An 18,606-nucleotide genomic window follows, 5' to 3' on the forward strand; every position below is an offset into this window, starting at 1 on the left:
GTTTCAAAGTCATCGTTACAGTTCTCAAATTTAAGCAGGCTTCATAATAACAAACAGTTATTACGGTTATAGATGACTTAAGTAACTGCAAAAAAAAAAAGTGCATTCGGTTTATATAATACATCTTGCAGACTTTGAAAGACGAGTAAATGTTTCTAAAATACTGCTGGGGGAAAATCTCATAATATTTTTTAATCTTCTGCTCAGTGACTTATGTTAGCAGCCAGCATTACAATAAAGGAGATGCAATTCCTTTGCTCATTAAATACTCCAGGATTCAGTAGATGAGAAACAGTTACTTTTTGGAAAGCTGACAATTCCCACTGGCTTTCTGAGGCATTCAATATGACTCTACAGGCTGTGTATTTCCAATTAAGATGGTGCATTTACACTTATTTTTCTTTGAAGATACTTAGAAATGCATTGGAGATTTAATTCACGACTGGAGTTGGTGGTGCTTTTGGAGCTGTTTAAAAGTGATCTTCACAGAGGTGATGGTGCTTTCAGTAACTACATGCTTTCACATGCTCCTGCACTGTGAAGGGGTTAGATTTCTAAGCTTCCCCTTTGCTGAATTTAGTAGCGGCAGTTACAACTCGGAGCTCTGAAAGAGTGCTCTGAAATTGTCTCATCAACCTTATGTGCAGTGGCAATCAAAACCACACACCACCCCCCGCCAAACATCGTGCGTTATTGGGAAGAGTATTGCGAACAAGATAAAGGTAGTTGTTTGGCTTCTGTATAAAAGGCTGGTGCAGCCTCAGGTTGATTAGTGCATCAGTTCTTGTCTGCACAACTCGAGAAGGATGTAGAGGAGTTGGGGAGGGCACAGAGCAGGGATGGTGCTGCCTCACAGCCAGAGCAGTAACAGCTGGGACTGCTCAGCATGGAGAGAGAGGAGGCAGGGGAAAGGATTGGCGGAGATGTACAAAATCATGAGAGATACAAAGTTGTTAACCAAATCCTGCCGTATGAGAATGAGGAGGCACCTCATGAAAACACTGGAAGATCATTTTTGCGACATGTAAAGAAAATGCCTTTCTGCAAAGCCAATTGTGAACTTCTAGAACATACTGCTGCCAGAGGCTGGGGACTCGGTCACTTTCCATAGGTTCAAGGACACATTATTAATATTGATGGCAAACACATTTGTAAGTGAACACTGAAGGAAATAGGCAGGCATGTACCCTTCAGCATCCCTAATGCAACAGAGGTGCAGGGGAAGTACCGGGAAGTGACCACGCTAAGGAGCAATTCCTAAATAGTGTCTCCTTTTAATGACGTTGGTGTCAAAACACGAGCTAGATGCATCACTTATGATCGGTGTACTTGCTCTGTAGGGTAATAACCTTAATTTTTGTGTAGTTATTTCATTGCAGAAATGGTGAGAAACCTATAATAGACAATTTTGAATAAATGAAGCTCACACCCTGCAAATACTTAAGATTATTCATAACTTTGTAGCCTTGTGTAAGCCTTTGTAAAATCAGGGCGCAAGGTCCTTTTACTAATAATACTAGGAGTCAATTCTCCTATAATTACATGGATTCTCTTTGATGTGTGACCTACTTGCTCAGAACAATTTAACCTGCCTTACGTACATTGGTTTGTGAAGTAATTGGAAATGAAAGCCACCATGTGGACTAAATATTTTTCCTTCTTAAAAAAGCAAACAACAAAAAAATCCCCAAACACCACCCTCAGGATGGCATGTAGATAATATAGTCTGCATCTTAGAATACTTGAGCAAATTCAAGCTTTGTAAGGAAAAATACTTGTCTGAGGCAGTTCAGCCAACTATTGTCTGCCGTATTTTTCTCGCAGAATCTAACTCTACGCCATCTACTTCTTTGGGACTCTCCTAAGGCATCTACTTGGTTTTGCCATCTCCCAGGACTAAGATTACTTCAAAGTAATCATGTCTTAGACAGTAAATTGCTATAAAATTAACATGTGCAGATCTGCCTCTGTAGCTTTGCAGATCATGTTTTCAAATAACTCTCTGCAATTGCAGAAGGTCTTGTCACTGTCATCAAATGTAAACACTTAACATTGCAAAAGACTAGGTTTTTCCAAAGCAAAACTTCTTTCCTTGGTGTGGTCAAATACAGACCATTGACAGCCTCTTCCATACTGTGAGGGTGGCGTGCTGGATGAAGCACGCAGTGGTGACAGTGCCCGTGAGCTAGGGGACAGTCACACAGCTGACCAAGCCAGAACTGCAGCAGCACCACCATGAGAAAGTGGTAGATAAAAAGAGTAGTGGGTGACTCCCTGCTGGGAGGGATGGAGAACCCCATCTGCCAGCCTGACTTGCTCTCTGGGTTTTATGCTTGCTAGAGGCTTGGATCGAACTTGTTGCAAGCACATTGCCAAGGCTTGCCCGTCCTTCAGCCTGCTACCCCCAACTGCTTATCTGCATGAGCGCCACTGATCCTGCCCTCTCTGTGAAAGAGCATCTTGGGTATGTGGAGCTCTTGATTGGGCTGGATCAGAGCATGCATGTCATCGTCAAAAGAGAAGCCAGTGAGGGCGGCACCTCGGTTTAGACATGTTACAGACCACCCGCTCAGGATAAGGCAGTGGATAAAGTCTTTTGATAGAACCCAATGAAGCCTGTATCTCACACTGCCTAGTTATCGTGGGGGACTGGTGCCCCTGGGAAGGATGAGCCCTGGGGACCAGTAGAGAGCAGGAGTGCCCGGCTGGGGAGCAGCTCTGCGAGGAAGGGCCTGGGGCCCTGGTGGGCTGCAAGCTGACCTGGCCCTGGCAGCAACAAGGGCCAACAGCATCCTGGTGCAGATCCAGGAGACAGATTATCTCTCGTTACTTGGGGCTTGATAGACCACATCTAGGAGACAGTGCCTGTCTTCCCCCCACGTCCCTTGCAGGGAAGGTGTCCATAAACAGCGCCAAGATGCTGGATGCCACCAGGACGGTTGGTGCTGGAGCACTGTGAGGTGAGATGGCTCCGCAGGGGGAACCTGCCACAGCCCCCAGTGCCTGCGGGGAGGTGCCCTAGAAGATGGACCCAGGCTCTCCTCACAGCGGTGGCGTGGTTAGGAGGGCAGGAGACGACGGGCAGATGTTGACACACGAAGGGGTTCACACTGGGCATTAAGAAAACCCCGTGTGACCAGCCGGGTCCTGGGGCGGCTGCCCGGGCGGACGGTGCAGGCCTCGACCTCAGGGCTCCGGGACCGGAGGGGACCGAGGCCCGACCCCGCGGAGCAGGTGGCGGGCGGCTGGCGGCCGACCCGGCGCGGTTTCCCGCCGCGGCCACCCGGACGGCGCCGGCGCCAGCGGTAGGGGGCGCTGTGGCGGGCGGGCGGCGGAAGAGCGGCCGCTCCCTGCGCGGGCGGGCGGCGCCGTTCCCCTGCCGGCATGGCGGGGGGGTTTCTGCTGGAGATCAGGCGGGGGACGCAGAGCGCGTTGCTGGTTATCCGGTAGTGCGGGGGTGCTGCCTGCCTTCCGCCGCTCGACCCGTGCGGAGCGGCCGGGGCCGGCGGGGGGAAGCGCTGGGGCGGCGGGTCGGGCTTTTAGCGTCTTTAGCCTGGGAGCGGGCGGAGGGGAGAACTCGGCCCCCTGCCCTTCCCTTCTCTTCTTACGCGACTCGGAAGAGCCAGAGTTACGGTGCAAATAAATGCTTCCTGAGAGCGGTCGTTTATTTCTCTCGATTGCTCCGCGGGCGACCCCGGTGTAGTGGGTGGGCTCCCCGGCGCGGCTCGGGCCGCGGGGGAGCTGCGGGCCGCCCCCGGGCTCGGTCCCCCTGGCTGCGCGCTGCCGGCCGGGCGCCGCGCCCCCCTCACGCCGCCTTCCCGTCGCGTCCCCCCCGCCTGCCGCCGAGTTCGCGTTGCGTCGGGCGAGGCGTAGCCCAGCTCCGGCGCCCGCTTCGGCCGGCCCGTCCTGACGCCTCCAGCCTGAGGTAAACCCGGTACTTTGCGTCCGCAGCGAGGCGGAACGGCCCAGCTCGCCGGTGGACGTTTCGGTGGCCGCGGAACGGCTGGAAGTGAGAAGTGGCGGGAGCTGCGAGGCGGCGGCGCTGCCGGCAGGGGTCAGGCTGGCCCCGTCCTCCTGCCGCGGCCTGCAGCGGCTCCCCGGCGGCGGCCTGCACCTGCGCACGGGCCTGCGCCGCCCGCCGCCCCGCGCCGGTAAGGCCCGGGCGGGCCCTAGGCGGTGGGTGGGGGGGCGGCGCGGCACGTCGCTTAAAAAATAGGCTGCTCTGCTTCAGGTTACGGGAAACCTTACTGCTTTCAGTGGACGTGCGAACAGGCTCAGAAGTGTAGGTTCTGCAGCGCAAAAAAACCCCGAAACCAGGCCCAGGCCAATTGGAGTTCGTGGTTTGCATTGTGCATATGCTGTTGCTTTTCCTAAAAGGCTCTCTTTAGCTCTGAGTTAAAGATTTAAACAGGAGCTAATAACATTTAATAAATTTGTCGGCTTTAAAAATCAGAAGTTCAAAACGTGACATACTAGAGGGGAAACACTGTTGCTAAATAAGTGTTTTGTGTAGGAGTTTGAGAACCGCTCTCAGTTCTTCCCCTGTGTTTTCCCACATGGCTTCAAAATACTTTTCTTTCCTTCCTATTTCATGTTTGGTAGCTGAAGATGAAGTATTGCGATTCATCCAGGCTAGGGTGCTAAGGTTGTCACCGACCACTTAATCCTAAAGGATTGTGATTTTTGTGTTGGGGCTTACTGTTCTCACAGCCTCGGTTTGCAGAGGTTAGTGTTGCAGGTAACATCCACGAAGTTACCTTCTTCGTTTCCATGATGCTAATGCAGGTCTAGGGTGTGATCGCATAAGTAGGAAGCCTGGTAGTATAGCTGGTGCTTGCTTTCATTCTAGTATGCAAGGTCAGTATGTTTAGATTCATTTAATAGGATGTAACACAGAAAGATGTATTAAATAACACAAAATTGTCATTTTGTGGTTTTAAAGTAGAAATGACCAATAAAGTACGTGATGTACAAGAATGGCTTCAGCACCAGAAACACACTGGAGTACTCTGGTGATTGTATGGTATTCTGAGGTTGCTTCTGTATATGAATCTGTATTTATACATGTGCTTTGACAATTCAGTTATACAAAAATTATTTAGTGTGTGTTTATTAATGAGACATACTTCAAAAGATCAGGGATGAAGTTTTAAAAAATTTACCTTTGAAGTCATACCAATGAAGAACATCTATGTGAACCAGATGGCCATTGATGTATATATTGGGTAACCTTCGTTAGCCTTTAATGTTGTATATTGGCGTGCAAAACTGGAAGTCTCTCCTATGAAATTCTGGAACCTTTTGAAGTACTTTTTGTTTGTGGTTGCAACCTAAATCTTACATACTGAATGCCAGTGCTGAGAACATACTTTGATTGTTTAAGTTTGAGAAAGGGGACAATGCAAAACATAGGCTGCATACAGCTAGGCTTACAGTTTTACTTTTCTTCCACCTAGTGTTATTTGATAATTTGTAGAGACTTTTATAGCTTTTTTTTTAATTTGGAAAAGTTGTCTGAGCTGGCTTTTGTGAGACCATTTTTGCTTTGCTGGCCTGCAGAGGGTGTTACTCACTATCTGTTCCTTGGGTGGTACCGCAGAGGCTGCTGTCTTACCTGCATGAAAATTTAAAACTAGTCCTGTCCGTGCCTGCCCCACCCGCGCCCCTTGACTGTTTCGTGTTGCATGTTGGGATGTACCCTCATATCGCAGAGATGCTGATTAGCAGAAATATCAATACAGAAAAATGGCATTGGATTGTAATTGATACAATCTCCATAATGATATCAATATCTTGGCTTCCCCTGTGGAGAGGGTTTGCACCTTTAAAATAATTACTCACATGTACAGTCCCTACTGAGCAATATGGGGCATGAGGTGGAGATGGCAAGTTTTTCCTAAATCTAGGTACTTGCTTCTACAGGTAAATAAATTAAAGTTGTGTTTAAAATGTCAGCATTTCACTTTGTTAGATTTTTTTTTTTGGTTTGAGGCATTTGGCAGGATTTTTCTGTACAAGTGACTGAAAACGTTATACAATTTTGAAGATTACTCTGTTTTCTTCTATTTACAGATGTCGTTTTTACTTTGAGGGAAAGCTTGAAACCCCAGAAGAATTATGTCTTTTACTGTCAGTCCTGTGGTGACATCATAGTAAAAGACCGGTGAGTGCTGCAGCGTCTTGTATTTAAAGCAATAAACGCCATAGTGATGGGTATTCGTGTTGTTTTGTGTACTTAGAGAGACAGCTAAAAGGTATTTTTAAAAAAATTATAGATGAGAACAATTTTGAAGCACTACGAATGACTAAAACCAAAATTACCTGAAACAGTTTTTCACTCTTCATTCATTTACTTCTTGATTTCCTTCTGGCTAGAAAGTAAAAGTACCTTACAAAGGGAATTTGGTGCATTGCCCTGGTAGCTGGGAAATCTGGATTCCTTTCCTGCTGGTCTGCTATGTTTTGAGCAAGACATTTCCTTTTGTAGCTGGACTTCCCTATGTGCAAAATTTCTGCTTTGAGATCTGTGCATTTTGCTCATACGGAATCTCTTTGCACTCATCATAATAGCTTCTGGTTTTGCCGTACAAATAAAAAGATAAAACATTTTGGCCTGGAAATATTGCAAGTGTTCATAGTTTTCATTGATTTAAAAAATACTTATATTCTGTTAGTGGCTGGCATCTTTGCTATGTTGAAGGGAATAAAACTGAAAATTTGAGACTTCTTTCTCCCTCTGCACATCGGGGGTCCACTTCAGTTCTGCTCAGTCTCTTGTAAATTGCCTTCAGTCATGTTGCTGTGGCTCCTTGGAAAGAGAGTGTTTACCACAGCTCCCTTCTATCTGCTAAACAAAGCCAGCCTCCACATAGTTCAGGGATGCTCAATTTGGGAAACACAGGAGGTGTTTCTTAGCTGTGTACTTGGCCTTATCTCTGTTCCTTACAAAGTCTGCAGAGTGAATGAGAACTTTAATAAAAAGCTGCTTTGTTTTCACATTTTCTGGCTGATGAATGATTTTGATAGCTGTGGCTGTATCTGTAAGAATTGTTAGAGATGCACTTGCAACTTTTTGTAATCTATGTCACTCCTAATACTTAAAATTGTAATACAAGTGTGGTGTATTCTATGAACTCTCGTTACTTTCTTGTCATACATAGGGATTTATGTCTGGCTTGAATCTAACTGAATGAGGATTTCCTGGCTCTCTTCTGAAATGTCTCACCAGAAAGTCTAGTAATACCTCTTATTTTGTAATGAAACTTCTAATTCCCAGTTAGTAACACTTGCTTTCAAAACATACTGCACTTTTATATTTTTATCTCTGAGTGGGCGTTCTCTGAATTTCAGCACATCAAATTCATATGCACAGAGTTTACATCTTTTGGTTCTGCATCCTATAATATGACGCAGTCAGAATTTTTGAGAAAGAAAAAAGAAGGCCATGTTCATGGCTCTTCATTTTGCATTTCTCCTTGCAGGGAACCTCTGAGCCCCTCAAATGGTATCACTAAAAAAAATATTAAGACAAGGGTAGAAGATTTGGGCTGCCAGTGTATTCAACACATTCTGGTCCAGCACTTCCGAATGGAAGACAGTAGTGTAGTCAGTACGTGTAGCTACGGAATTAGTGAGTTGGTCTCTGCAGGGAGAGTGACTGTGACAATGGTAGCACAGGTGTTGGGGTCAAAGGGAAATTACAGAACTGTGTGAGGGCGAACTTAGTAAAGTGTGAATTACTAGGAAAGGTCTGTAATAAGAAAAATCTGAGATCTAGAGAATGATACCTTTGGGAAGAAATTGAAGTAAAAGGGATTTAATTTAGATAAGGCTGTGAAGATTTAAGGCTCTTCCAATATGTAAGAAGTTGCTGCAAAGAAGGTGGCAGTAGTCTTCAGTTGAAGCAAGAAGAATTTAGGTTACAATTTAAAAAAAAAACAACCAAACAAACCATAAAAACCCCAAAAACCCCCCAAACAGAACTATTCTAAAGCTTATTTTTTACTGTTAGGGACTGCATAGGAAGCCGTCCTTTTAAAGACTAGATTAGAGAAATATGTTGGGAATGGTTTAATTGTAAGTGATCCTTCCTTATTGCAACAAAATGGACTCCATACATTTTCTGAAATCCCCTGACTTAGTCTGTTTATTTTCATGAATCTGATAGCACTTCAAAGGTTAGGGTTATCCTCTTTGTTGCTTCTCCATTACCCCCACATTACCGACATCAGAAGAAGCGATTAGATATTTTTTTCTTCCTTGATTTAAGATCTGCAAAGAATTTGGGATACTTTCTTTTTTCTTGCTCTCCTTCCAGTTAGGCTGAGTATAGCTCATATATAAAATAATTCTTTAAGGCTTTATTTCTGTCATGAAGAAATTCTTGAAGGCTTGTGGTGGGTTGACTCTGGTTGGACACCAGGTGCCCACCAAAGGCCATCTATCACTCTCCTTCTCAGCTGGATAGGGGAGAGAATATAATGAAAGGCTCGTGGGTCACAATAAGGACAGGAAGAGATCACTCGCCAATTACTGTCACAGGCAAAACAGACACGACTTGGAGAAAAAATAATTTAATTTATAACCAATCAAATAAGAGTAGGATAATGGGAAATAAAACCTAAATCTTAAAAACAGTTTCCCCCCCAGCCCTCCCTTCTTCCTCTGTTTAACTTCACTCTTGATTTTCTCTACTTGCTTCCCCTCCAGCAGTGCAGGGGGACATGGGGAATGGGGGCTGTGGTCAGTTCATCATTGTCTCTGTTGCTCCTTCCCCCTCAGGGGCAGGGTCCTCACACTCTGCCCTGCTCCAGCCTGGGGTCCCTCCCATGGGGACAGTCCCCCATGAACCTCTCCATGGGAGTCCTTCCCACGGGCTGCAGCTCTTCAGGAACTGCTCCAGCGTGGGTCCCTCCCAGGGGGTGCCGTCCTTGATCACACTGCTCCAGCGAGGGTCCTTTCCGCGGGTCCACAGGTCCTGCCAGCAAACCTGCTCCAGCAAACCTGCTCCTCTCTCTCCAGGGGCCACAGGTCCCGCAGGACCCTGCCCCGGTGTGGGCTTCCCACGGGGTCACAGCCTCGCTGGGGCATCCCCCTGCTCTGGCGTGGGGTCCTCCACGGGCTGCAGGTGGAAATCTGCTCCACCATGGATCTCCACGGGCTGCAGGTGGAAATCTGCTCCACCATGGATCTCCACGGGCTGCAGGGCACAGCCTGCCTCACCGTGGGCTGCACCACGGGCTGCAGGGGAATCTCTGCTCTGGTGCCTGAGGTACCTCTTCCCCCTCTTTCTTCATTTACCTTGGTGTCTGCACAGTTGTTGCTCTCACATATTCTCACTGCTCTCCCACCGCTGCAATTTGTCATGCAGTTGGGTTTTTTCCCTCTTCTTAAATATGTTATCTCAGAGGTGCTACCAACTTTGCTGATGGGCATGGCCTTGGCCAGCAGCAGGTTTGTCTTGGAGCCGACTGGCTTTGGCTTCATCAGTCATAGGGGAAGCATCTAGCAGCTTCTCACAGGAGCCACCTCAGTAAGCCCCCCTGCTACCAAAACCTTGCCATGCAAACCCAATACAAGACTGAATGTTTTGAAAAATAAACTGCATAAGCTGACTGTTAAGGAATAAATGTTTTCCTTAGTCCAAATGTTAAGAATTTGTATTATGTAAGTATTCTATGGAAAAGGTGATGGCAAGGGAGATCTTCTGATTACACTTTTCCTACATACATAGCCTTAAGCATGACAACTAACTGTCAAGCTTGGCTGTCCAAGATTTTTTAGTAAGTAAATAAGGAAGACTGCTGTTAAAGAAATTCAGTTGGATCCTTTTTCTTTCTCTTTTTCTCTAACGGAACAGAAGTGTTATACTTAAGCCTTTGTATTTAAAAGTCTAAAGTTCATTTTACTTCCAGTTTTTGGAATTTTCTGTAGATATGATGATATTACTGGGACCTTGGGTATTGGTTAATAATTGTGTTAGAGATTAGTTTTTTTAGTCCAGCCTTAGAAGGATCTTTATGGTCAAATACTTACTGTAGCATGGAAGCCCACCTAAGAATTGCATCCTTATGGGAGAATTCTTAGATTGTTGCTTAACTTCTAGCTTTTTAAAACTAAGTTAATTACCTTGGCTTCCTGTTTGGAGACAGAGAACTGCCTCCAGAAGGATATTCACCCTGACTATATTAGACACTTTCAGAAGGAGGAAGTTTCTCTTAAAGGTCCCAACCTAAGAAGTGTGTGTTGCTCTCTGACTGTGAAGGCAGCCTAAAGTGGAAAGTCAGTTGTTATTAGCAAGTTTGGGGAGATAAGTCCTCCTGTTAGCTGGGTTTTATCACTGCATTTAGCAGCCTCAAGTTTGTCAGCACCCAGGAAACTTCAAGTATCTTTTCCTTTCCTTTTTTTTTTTTTCTTTCTAGAAAACTAAGTTTTAATGAGTATTACACTTTCTCACTTCTAGTAATCCAGAATATGGCTTTCCACCTATGAATGGCAAGAGCCTAAAATATAGTGGAAATCCTATATTTTCTGTATAGCTCAAAGTTAGGAGGAGTCTGTTTAGGAAATTCCTACTGGCTGGAACAACTGGTTTTGTTGGACAAGAATTCAAGATCTTGATGCTCTAGACTGTAAGGGTAAAGAAAGGGTAATTTAATTAGACTGTACAGCACTAATCTGAAGCTTAAGATAACCTCTGTCTTTTTTTTCCCCCTGTATGTACCACTTGAAAAAACATTGCTGAGCAATACAATTTTTTGTTGCTGTAGCGTGAAGAACAATGCACAGGAATAAAGACTTCTTTTTTTCAGCCTGAGTCCAGGCATTAGAACTAACTGGACAAGGCTAAAACTAATCATTAGGCCAACACCGGTATTAATGTCCCACCACGGCAGAATTGTGGTTATATCTCAGGCAATTTGTAAGACCACAGGATGTGAGGACAGTGATGGGTTAGGCCAAGAGTTGATCTGCGTTATGATAAAGCTGGGTCGGAGGAAGAGTTATTCCAAGTTTCACCTGCAGGTGGGGCAAGCACAGTTTAAAATGTATTGTCGATCCAAAAAGAAAGGAGTTTTTATGGAAGATTGTACTTTCACCTACCCAACAACACAAAAGGCACCAGAAACTATAATAGGAAGAACTGGCATCTTCAGAAAAGTATACTCTGTAAACTGCAAGAAAGGGAGAATGTGTAACTTGACTTGGCAGCTGTGTGTTTATTTACAAAGTAGCACCATAAGCAAAGTTGTATTGGCAAATTTTAAGTAAGTAGTAGAATCAGGGAGCTCTATGTAATGGTTTCAGGCAACAGCAGAGAAAATAAGGGAATAAAAGGAGAGCATTCAAGGAAACTAGGCAAAAAATTAAACAAACACAGCAGAAAGTGCAGCTCTGCAACAAGCAGTGCATCTAGGAAAAATTGTTGGAGGGGTGCATACCGTTAAAGCCATTGCCTGTTGTTTTGATAAAGGGGCTGAATTTCTGCCCAGTGCAATAGTTTTCTAGAAAACACAGATTAAAGAAAGTGACAGTATCCATCAATACTTTTATGTTCTTAAGAAAACCACATGTGATGGCACCACAGACTAGCTATAGGAACTGTAGGCGGGAAAGCATTGACCGCTCACTCATAATGACCAAGCTGGTATTTATATAGCCACACATATATATTATAGCTTTAAGAGTATATTTTATGACTTAAAGCAGTGATTCCAAATAATGGCTAATAAAATCCTCTGGCACTGTATGTAGCCAAAGAAAATAAATTAAGAGCAACACTGATGTGGTGGGTTGACCCTGGCTGGATGCCAGGTGCCCACCAAAGCTGCTCTGTCAGTCCCCTTCTCAGCTGGAGAGGGGGGAGAAAATATAATGAAAGGCTCATGGGTTGAGATGAGGACAGGGAGATCGCTCACCAATTACTGTCACAGGCAAAACAGACTTAACTTGGAGAAATTAGTTTAGTTTATTATAATTCAAATCAGAGTAGGATAATGGGAAATAAACGCAACACTTAAAAACAATTTTCCCCTACCCCTCTCTTCTTCCTGGGTTTAATTTCACTCCTGGTTTTCTTTGCTTCCTCCCACTGCAGCAGCACAGGGCCATGGGGAATGGGGCTGGGGTCAGTCCATCACATGCTGTCTCTGATGCTCCTTCCCCCTCAGGGGGAGGGTCCTCACACTCTGCCCTGCTCCAGCCTGGGGTCTCTCCCATGGGAGACAGTTCTCCACGAACTTTTCCAGCATAAGTCCTTCCCATGCACTGCAGCTTTTCACAAACTGCTCCAGTGTGGGTCCCTTCCACAGGGTCACAAGTCCTGCCAGCAAAACTGCTTCATTGTGGCCTCCTCTCTCCATGGCTCCACAGGTCCTGCCAGGATCCTGCTCCAGCGTGGGCTTCCCACGGGGTCACAGCCTCTCTGGGACATCCCCCTGCTCTGGCGTGGGGTCCTCCACGGGCTGCAGGTGGAAATCTGCTCCACCATGGATCTCCACGGGCTGCAGGTGGAAATCTGCTCCACCATGGATCTCCACGGGCTGCAGGGCACAGCCTGCCTCACCGTGGGCTGCACCACGGGCTGCAGGGGAATCTCTGCTCCAGCGCCTGGAGCAGCTGTTCCCCCTCCTTCTGCACTGGCCGGGGGGTCTGCAGGGTTGTTGCTTTCACATATTCTCACTCCTAGCTCCTGCTGTAGGCAGGTTTTTTCCCTCCTCCTTAAATATGTTATCCCAGAGGCGCTGTCACCATCAGTGATGGGCTCGGCCTTGGCCAGCGGCAGGTCTGTCTTGGAGCCAGCTGGCATTGGCTCCATCAGACACGGGGGAAGCTTCTAGCAGCTTCTCACAGGAGCCATCTCTGTAGTCCCTGCTCTACCAAAGCCTGTCCACATGAACCTAATACAACTGATAATGGAAGCAAAGTCTGGAATTGGCTGGAGCAGCCTCCTTGGTTGATAAAACTGCCCAGGAGAAAGATTTGGAATTTTTTGTATGTGACTTCTGAAAGTTTAATCTGAATCTAAATTAAATTTGCATTATCCCTTTTTTTTTAAAAAAAGTAAGATATACTGTGTATTTTTCTCAGGATTTAGATTTGTCAGTCTGGTATCTGACTTTGAAGGGCTTCAAAGGACATGTTTTCACTTGCTGTGGCATCAGTCTGTTTCTGTTTTTATATCAACACTTGGTACAAGGGAACTTTACAAAAAGTAATAATAAGTATAACTGCAAAATGCCCATTGTTACATTTTTCATGACTGGGTAGAACTGTTTTATTTTTGCTGTGCGATTCATTTCAAGAGAGGATTATGCCAAGTTCTGCCTTACAATCATTGGAGATTCACCCTTGGGAAATGCTTCATCACAAACTTGGCAGGAAACACTCAGCTATTGCTTTCTCAGAATTCACCCAAAGAAAGTGCCTTTGACTGAAAGGAGAGTCAAGCACTTCCTTTTGAGAAAATGCCATACTTGCCCCTGCTGTTTGTAAGGCATCTAAGCTCTCTTCTAGTGTCTTCGAAAAGAATGTAACATATTGAAATATATTTTTCTTCTTCCCTCTTAGGAAATTTCTCAGAGTTCTTCCTCTACCAAGTGAAAATTGGAGTGCTTTAATTGAAGAGTGGTGTTGTCACCCTAACCCCTTTGCCAGAAGCACTTTGCACCCTCAGCATGATGACTGTTTTCTTGGAGACACTTTTTTTCTGTTGAATTCAGGAAAGGAATCACATGTGTCTGAATCTCCCATGTGCTGCTCAGTGGGTGGACACCATGCTTCTCAGAGTGGTTCCAACTTGGTAAAGTATTTTGTTTGAATAATTCTTAAGTGAATGTATTTGCACTTTTTTAGTTGTAAAACACTTTTTTGTCACCGGTTTATTTAACTTGTGTGTATTACAGAGCTGTTTTGAAGGTCATAGAAAGTTGTTGACCTTCAGTTGTACAGAAGCCAGAAAATACTCTAAACTACGATTTACATTTTCTAAAGCATGCACCATAGTCTTGATATTGACCTAGTTACGCAAGAACGTCTTTCTATAAATTGAATTAGAAACTGTTTAATTGTGTAGTTTTAAACTCAAATATTTCCACCAAAAATGTCCTGAGTGAAGAACATCAGCATTTAGTAAGGTAATAACTGTAATGGGTTAGGTGTTTGTCAAAGGGTAGTAGAGTGAAGAACGAGGAGGAAACTGGACTAACAATGCTTTTTCTTCTCAAACTATGACTGGATGCATAGCCTTAAATATGATCAAAGGAAGGTGTGATTTTTTTTTTTTCTTTCCTCTTTTTTGTAGCTTCAGAAAGACTTGGAAAAATCAGAATGTGTTTTGTGGCTGGATTTAAGTGTTTTATACTCTTAGAATACAGTTAAGGAAATTGAGTTTGTTTGACTGCTTTGTCTAGTGAAAGGGACCTGCCACCTCAAGTTACAACTGTTCATATTGATGTTTCTGAGTTGTTCCAGGAGAGGATATATCCACCAGCTGAGTCTCTAGGAAGAAGGCTATCATTTGGCTTAGAAACATCAAAAATTGTTGTTGCCAGGAAAAAAGAAAAATTTTTAGGGATACTGTCTCAATGGTGGGATAGAACCCATGAAGAAAGAAAATTCAGTGCTTTACTTATCTTAGAAGTCTAGCACTTGTCTAAAAGTTCAAGCAATAATATTTTCTTCTACCAGAGGAAGATCCAGGAATTTAGGTCATCAAAGCCATTTCCATAAAGCCTTTTCTGTTAATCTGCTGCTTGTCTGTATTTGTGCTGACAAAGGTTGGGCCTACAGATACCATCTTTGCTTCCAATACCATATATTAAACCTAATTACTGAAATCCTGCAATTATGGCAACGATTGCTGCCTTGGCAACTTGTATCTGTAACAGCTGATGACTTGCTGTGTACAGATTCCCAACATGAAACTTCTAATCTGCTGAGAAGTAACACCAGAGACCCTGATTCCTGTCTGCTGCTGCTGCTTATCGTCATTAGGGATTTGTATTATCCACAGTTAAATCACTGGGATTCTCACAGTTCAACGGTTGCTGGTGCAATGCATCCAAGTGAGCCATCTGCTTGGGGAATAGTTCTGTCCTACAGTTCTTATTTGCAAGTCTTGCATCTGTGGTCCCACTGGTTTCTTGTTCCATTGTTCTTTGAGAAGCAGAATATGGGGAGGGGAAAATAAGAACTGATACCCTGAAAGGATATCAGCGTGAGAGAAGCAGATTAATTTGGATTAACTCTGTGGCAATTGGAGTTATTTCTTCTAAGTATCCTTAAGAAGGAGGCTGAGCAAAAGATTCCAAATTTCCAAGAGGGCAGTGCTTCTGCCAGAGCTTCCCAAAATGAATTATCTTATATTTCAATAGCCTCAAAAGAGATCTTAGAACAGTGGGAACAAAGACGGGAAGAGGCAGGGTGCATGGAGTTCGCTTTGCAGCCCAAAGACAGAGGAGCAGTCCACCCAGCACCCTTCTTCAATCAATCAAAGAGAACGTTCGTGAGAAGAGAGATGGTGTTGAGGCAGAAACATGGTAAAAGGATGTGGGGCAAAGACGTTACTGAGATGTGGGTCAAATCAGGATAACAGCAGATTTTTTGAATGAGGAGGGAGGCTATTTGCTGTCAGAGGCATACAATAGTAGTTTAGTGGATGAATTTTCATGTTTTCTTCCTTAAACTTGCATTGAAGTTTAGAATTGTTTCCTTGTTTGTGTCAAATCCTTCTTTCTACATCGTTCACGCTTGCAATGAATTCTTATTTCTGCATTTGATTATTTCCAGCATCACTTGGTTGCCAAGCAAATGAGCAAAACTGTAAGATCCAGCAGAAACTGGACTAATAAGGAAAAAAACCCTCATAATGAAACAGAAAATTCTTCCATAATACGAGTAATAGAAAGTTAGAGGCAAGATAGATTGCTATTGGAATAAGTGTTCTCATTTCAGAGAATATTGTTGCAGTCTGCCCCAGTATGAAAGTTCTTTTTTAATTGCATTGCAGTTCTTTCGGAAGTGTTTGCCCATGACCAAAATAGTAGCAGAAACGTACCAGAGATGCTTAATCTTTTCCAGCCTCCAGTGGGACCAAGACAGCATCCATCCATTGCAAATACATTTTTCACATCTATTAGTCTTCCAGTGTAACATAGTTTTTAAATGTCACATGGTCTTGCAGCATCCTAATAGTATCTCTTGGGGGAAAATATTTTCCCTGACACCGTATCAGGGATCCTTAGGAGTAGAAACAGAAAATATTAGGCTGGTGATCCACCTCCATCCACAAATTGCCAGCAGCTGCAAGTTGTCAAATAGATATATTGTTTTAATTAGTCTAGCTAAAACTTGCTTTTTCTGTTGAAGCATAATACGATTTAGCCGTGTTTTTTAGGTACTGTACTGCACAATTCTCAGTTAGCACCTGTAACTGTAGTCAGAAAAAAACATTCAAGTTTTACCTTTCAAGGAAGTACTGTACATTACATACTTGTGCTGTGCAATATTTGTACCGACCTCAAATACCGGTTTTCACAAAACCCTCTCTACTTACTCTTGCTTTTCACGTTAAGCAAGTGATTTTACTGTGTATGTTTGAGAGGACTAGAAAGGTAGGAAATGGGAAAGGGGATGATTGCATATATATGAGCCAGATGTTTTTCTGATCTCCATAATGAGGGGACTGTACTTCCAACATAGCTCTCTGAAGCTTTAGCAAAGGCTGTTGGGCGCTCCCTGGGGCTTTTAGTTTGATTCCTGGTTTGTGAGGAGCAAGCAGGACTTTGTGATCATAAGTTCAGATTTGATGTGGGATGCTTTTATGGTTTTTGTGGAGCCAGAGTGGTCCTTTCTGTTCACTGTATTATTTGCATTGTACAGATCAGAGAAGTCTGTTAGGTATTTCCAGCATCAAATCCATCAGTTCTGTCTGAGCTATAGCTTTGAGAAAGATGTCCAATATTGATTTAATACTTCAAGTGATGGAAGCTTTATCACATTCCTTGGTAATCTCTTTCAGTGGTTAATCATCCTCTTTGCTGCCTTCTATTAAATTATGCACACTAAGAATTGCAACTCTGTATCTCTTTTTATCTCTAAGGTGTATTTATTTTCTGGAAATTATTTTTGTAGTAGTTTTCCAAAGCATTTTCCAAAATTTCAGCATACTTTATAGATCCATTTTTTCAGTAATCATCTCACTAATTCTGAAGATATTCTGGTTTTTTGTTTATCCGTATCAACTATTCAGTTGCTCATGCATTCAGAGATCATGTTTGCCCTTTCTTTTGTAGCATCTCACTAGTAATTCTGGTTTGATTAGCTACCATCATCTAAATTAGTTCGATTTTTGCTGTCTTCTACTATGTATTCCTTTATTTTATCATCACTGCCTTTGTTGTTCCTGCTGTTTCTGGATATATCATCTGGCATTTGGTTATATTTTAGTGCAGATTGTTAGACTAAGCACAACTTGCCTAATTATCCAGGCTGGTGTGTATAACTCCTTTACCTCCCTTGTTTACTCCTTTCCTGTCATTGCAGCAGGAAGTACTTACACTCTTCCATAGAGTAACTGGAAAAATTGGCCCAGTGTCTGTTTGACTTATCTATAATCTCTTTCATCACCAATCTAATGACAGACTACATGTCCTTTAAGGCACCTGAATTAAAATAACTCAATTAACAATTCATTATTCAATTTTTTATTAGAATAATTGTGCTTGGAAATCTGCGTAGTCTTGAGAGTCCACACTCCAGGTTCTGAAGACAGACTGTAATGGACATACCTCAAAACTTACTTGTAAGACAAAAAGTGTACCTGAGATAGCTAGGGCCACTGGATTTACTTCATGCTGCTCTTTTTGTTTGTTTGTTTGTTTTTATTTTGTTTTAAGAATTTTGTGATGTGATAGGCCACAGATCACCACTTTTTGTTCTGGACATCAGTCCGACAAGTCATCACCGTACACACTTTAAAATATGAATACTAAGCAATATGAAGAAAACTATGCCCTCTAGAGAGTGCGTGTGTGTTCACTCCAGTTGGAATCCATGGGAACTGTTGCCATCTTTTACAAAGGTTGCAGAAAAAGATAAATTTGGAGATTTCCCCCCTCAACCAGTTTAATTTATGTTAAATTGAAATACTAATTTTTTAGGCATGTGCTACAATATGCAAGTTGATAGTGACTAGTTTGGACTTATAAACCAAGCCAATAAACCAGTAGTTGTTTAATTACACATGGGTATTTTTATGTACTGTATGTTATATAAACAATTTTAAAGGTGATTATACACAGACTACATGTAAAAATCCAGTTTAGATGTCTTCTCATTGCATTCTCAGGATTTCTAGCTCCATAAGGGTTTATTAACTCAGGAGCATCATAGTGGTTGTATATACATACTGCTTCCGGAACAGAGTTGTACTGTGCTACGCCCAGGTTAATCAGCCCACACAGAACCAGTTCTGGAATTTAGACGTTGGATTAAAGTAGGAGTTGTGCTTACTTACATCTTGATACGAATACTGAATTTACATATTAACACTGGAATTAGTAGGAGTGTGACTAGGGCATGTCACAGATTCATCCAGAAATGAGA

The 18,606-nt window shown here is 43.4% G+C and overlaps 1 protein-coding gene across 5 annotated transcripts in view; it reads left to right on the top strand.

Annotated features, from left to right (window-relative positions):
• Positions 1-3,311: 3,311 nt before the first annotated feature.
• The window catches only part of UBE3D (ubiquitin protein ligase E3D), an 84,526-nt gene continuing 69,231 nt past the window's right edge, over positions 3,312-18,606 (top strand). For all 5 annotated transcript variants that reach the window (XM_055714051.1, XM_055714052.1, XM_055714049.1 and 2 more), the window contains exons 1-4: positions 3,312-3,446; positions 3,952-4,151; positions 6,073-6,163; positions 13,570-13,801. In XM_055714051.1, coding sequence (XP_055570026.1) covers positions 3,385-3,446; positions 3,952-4,151; positions 6,073-6,163; positions 13,570-13,801 — 585 coding nt within the window. In that variant the 5' untranslated portion in view covers positions 3,312-3,384. The remainder of the gene's footprint in view (positions 3,447-3,951; positions 4,152-6,072; positions 6,164-13,569; positions 13,802-18,606) is intronic.

The sequence above is a fragment of the Falco cherrug genome, chromosome 6 (assembly GCF_023634085.1).
Source record: "Falco cherrug isolate bFalChe1 chromosome 6, bFalChe1.pri, whole genome shotgun sequence".
Classification (NCBI taxonomy): Eukaryota; Metazoa; Chordata; class Aves; order Falconiformes; family Falconidae; genus Falco; species Falco cherrug.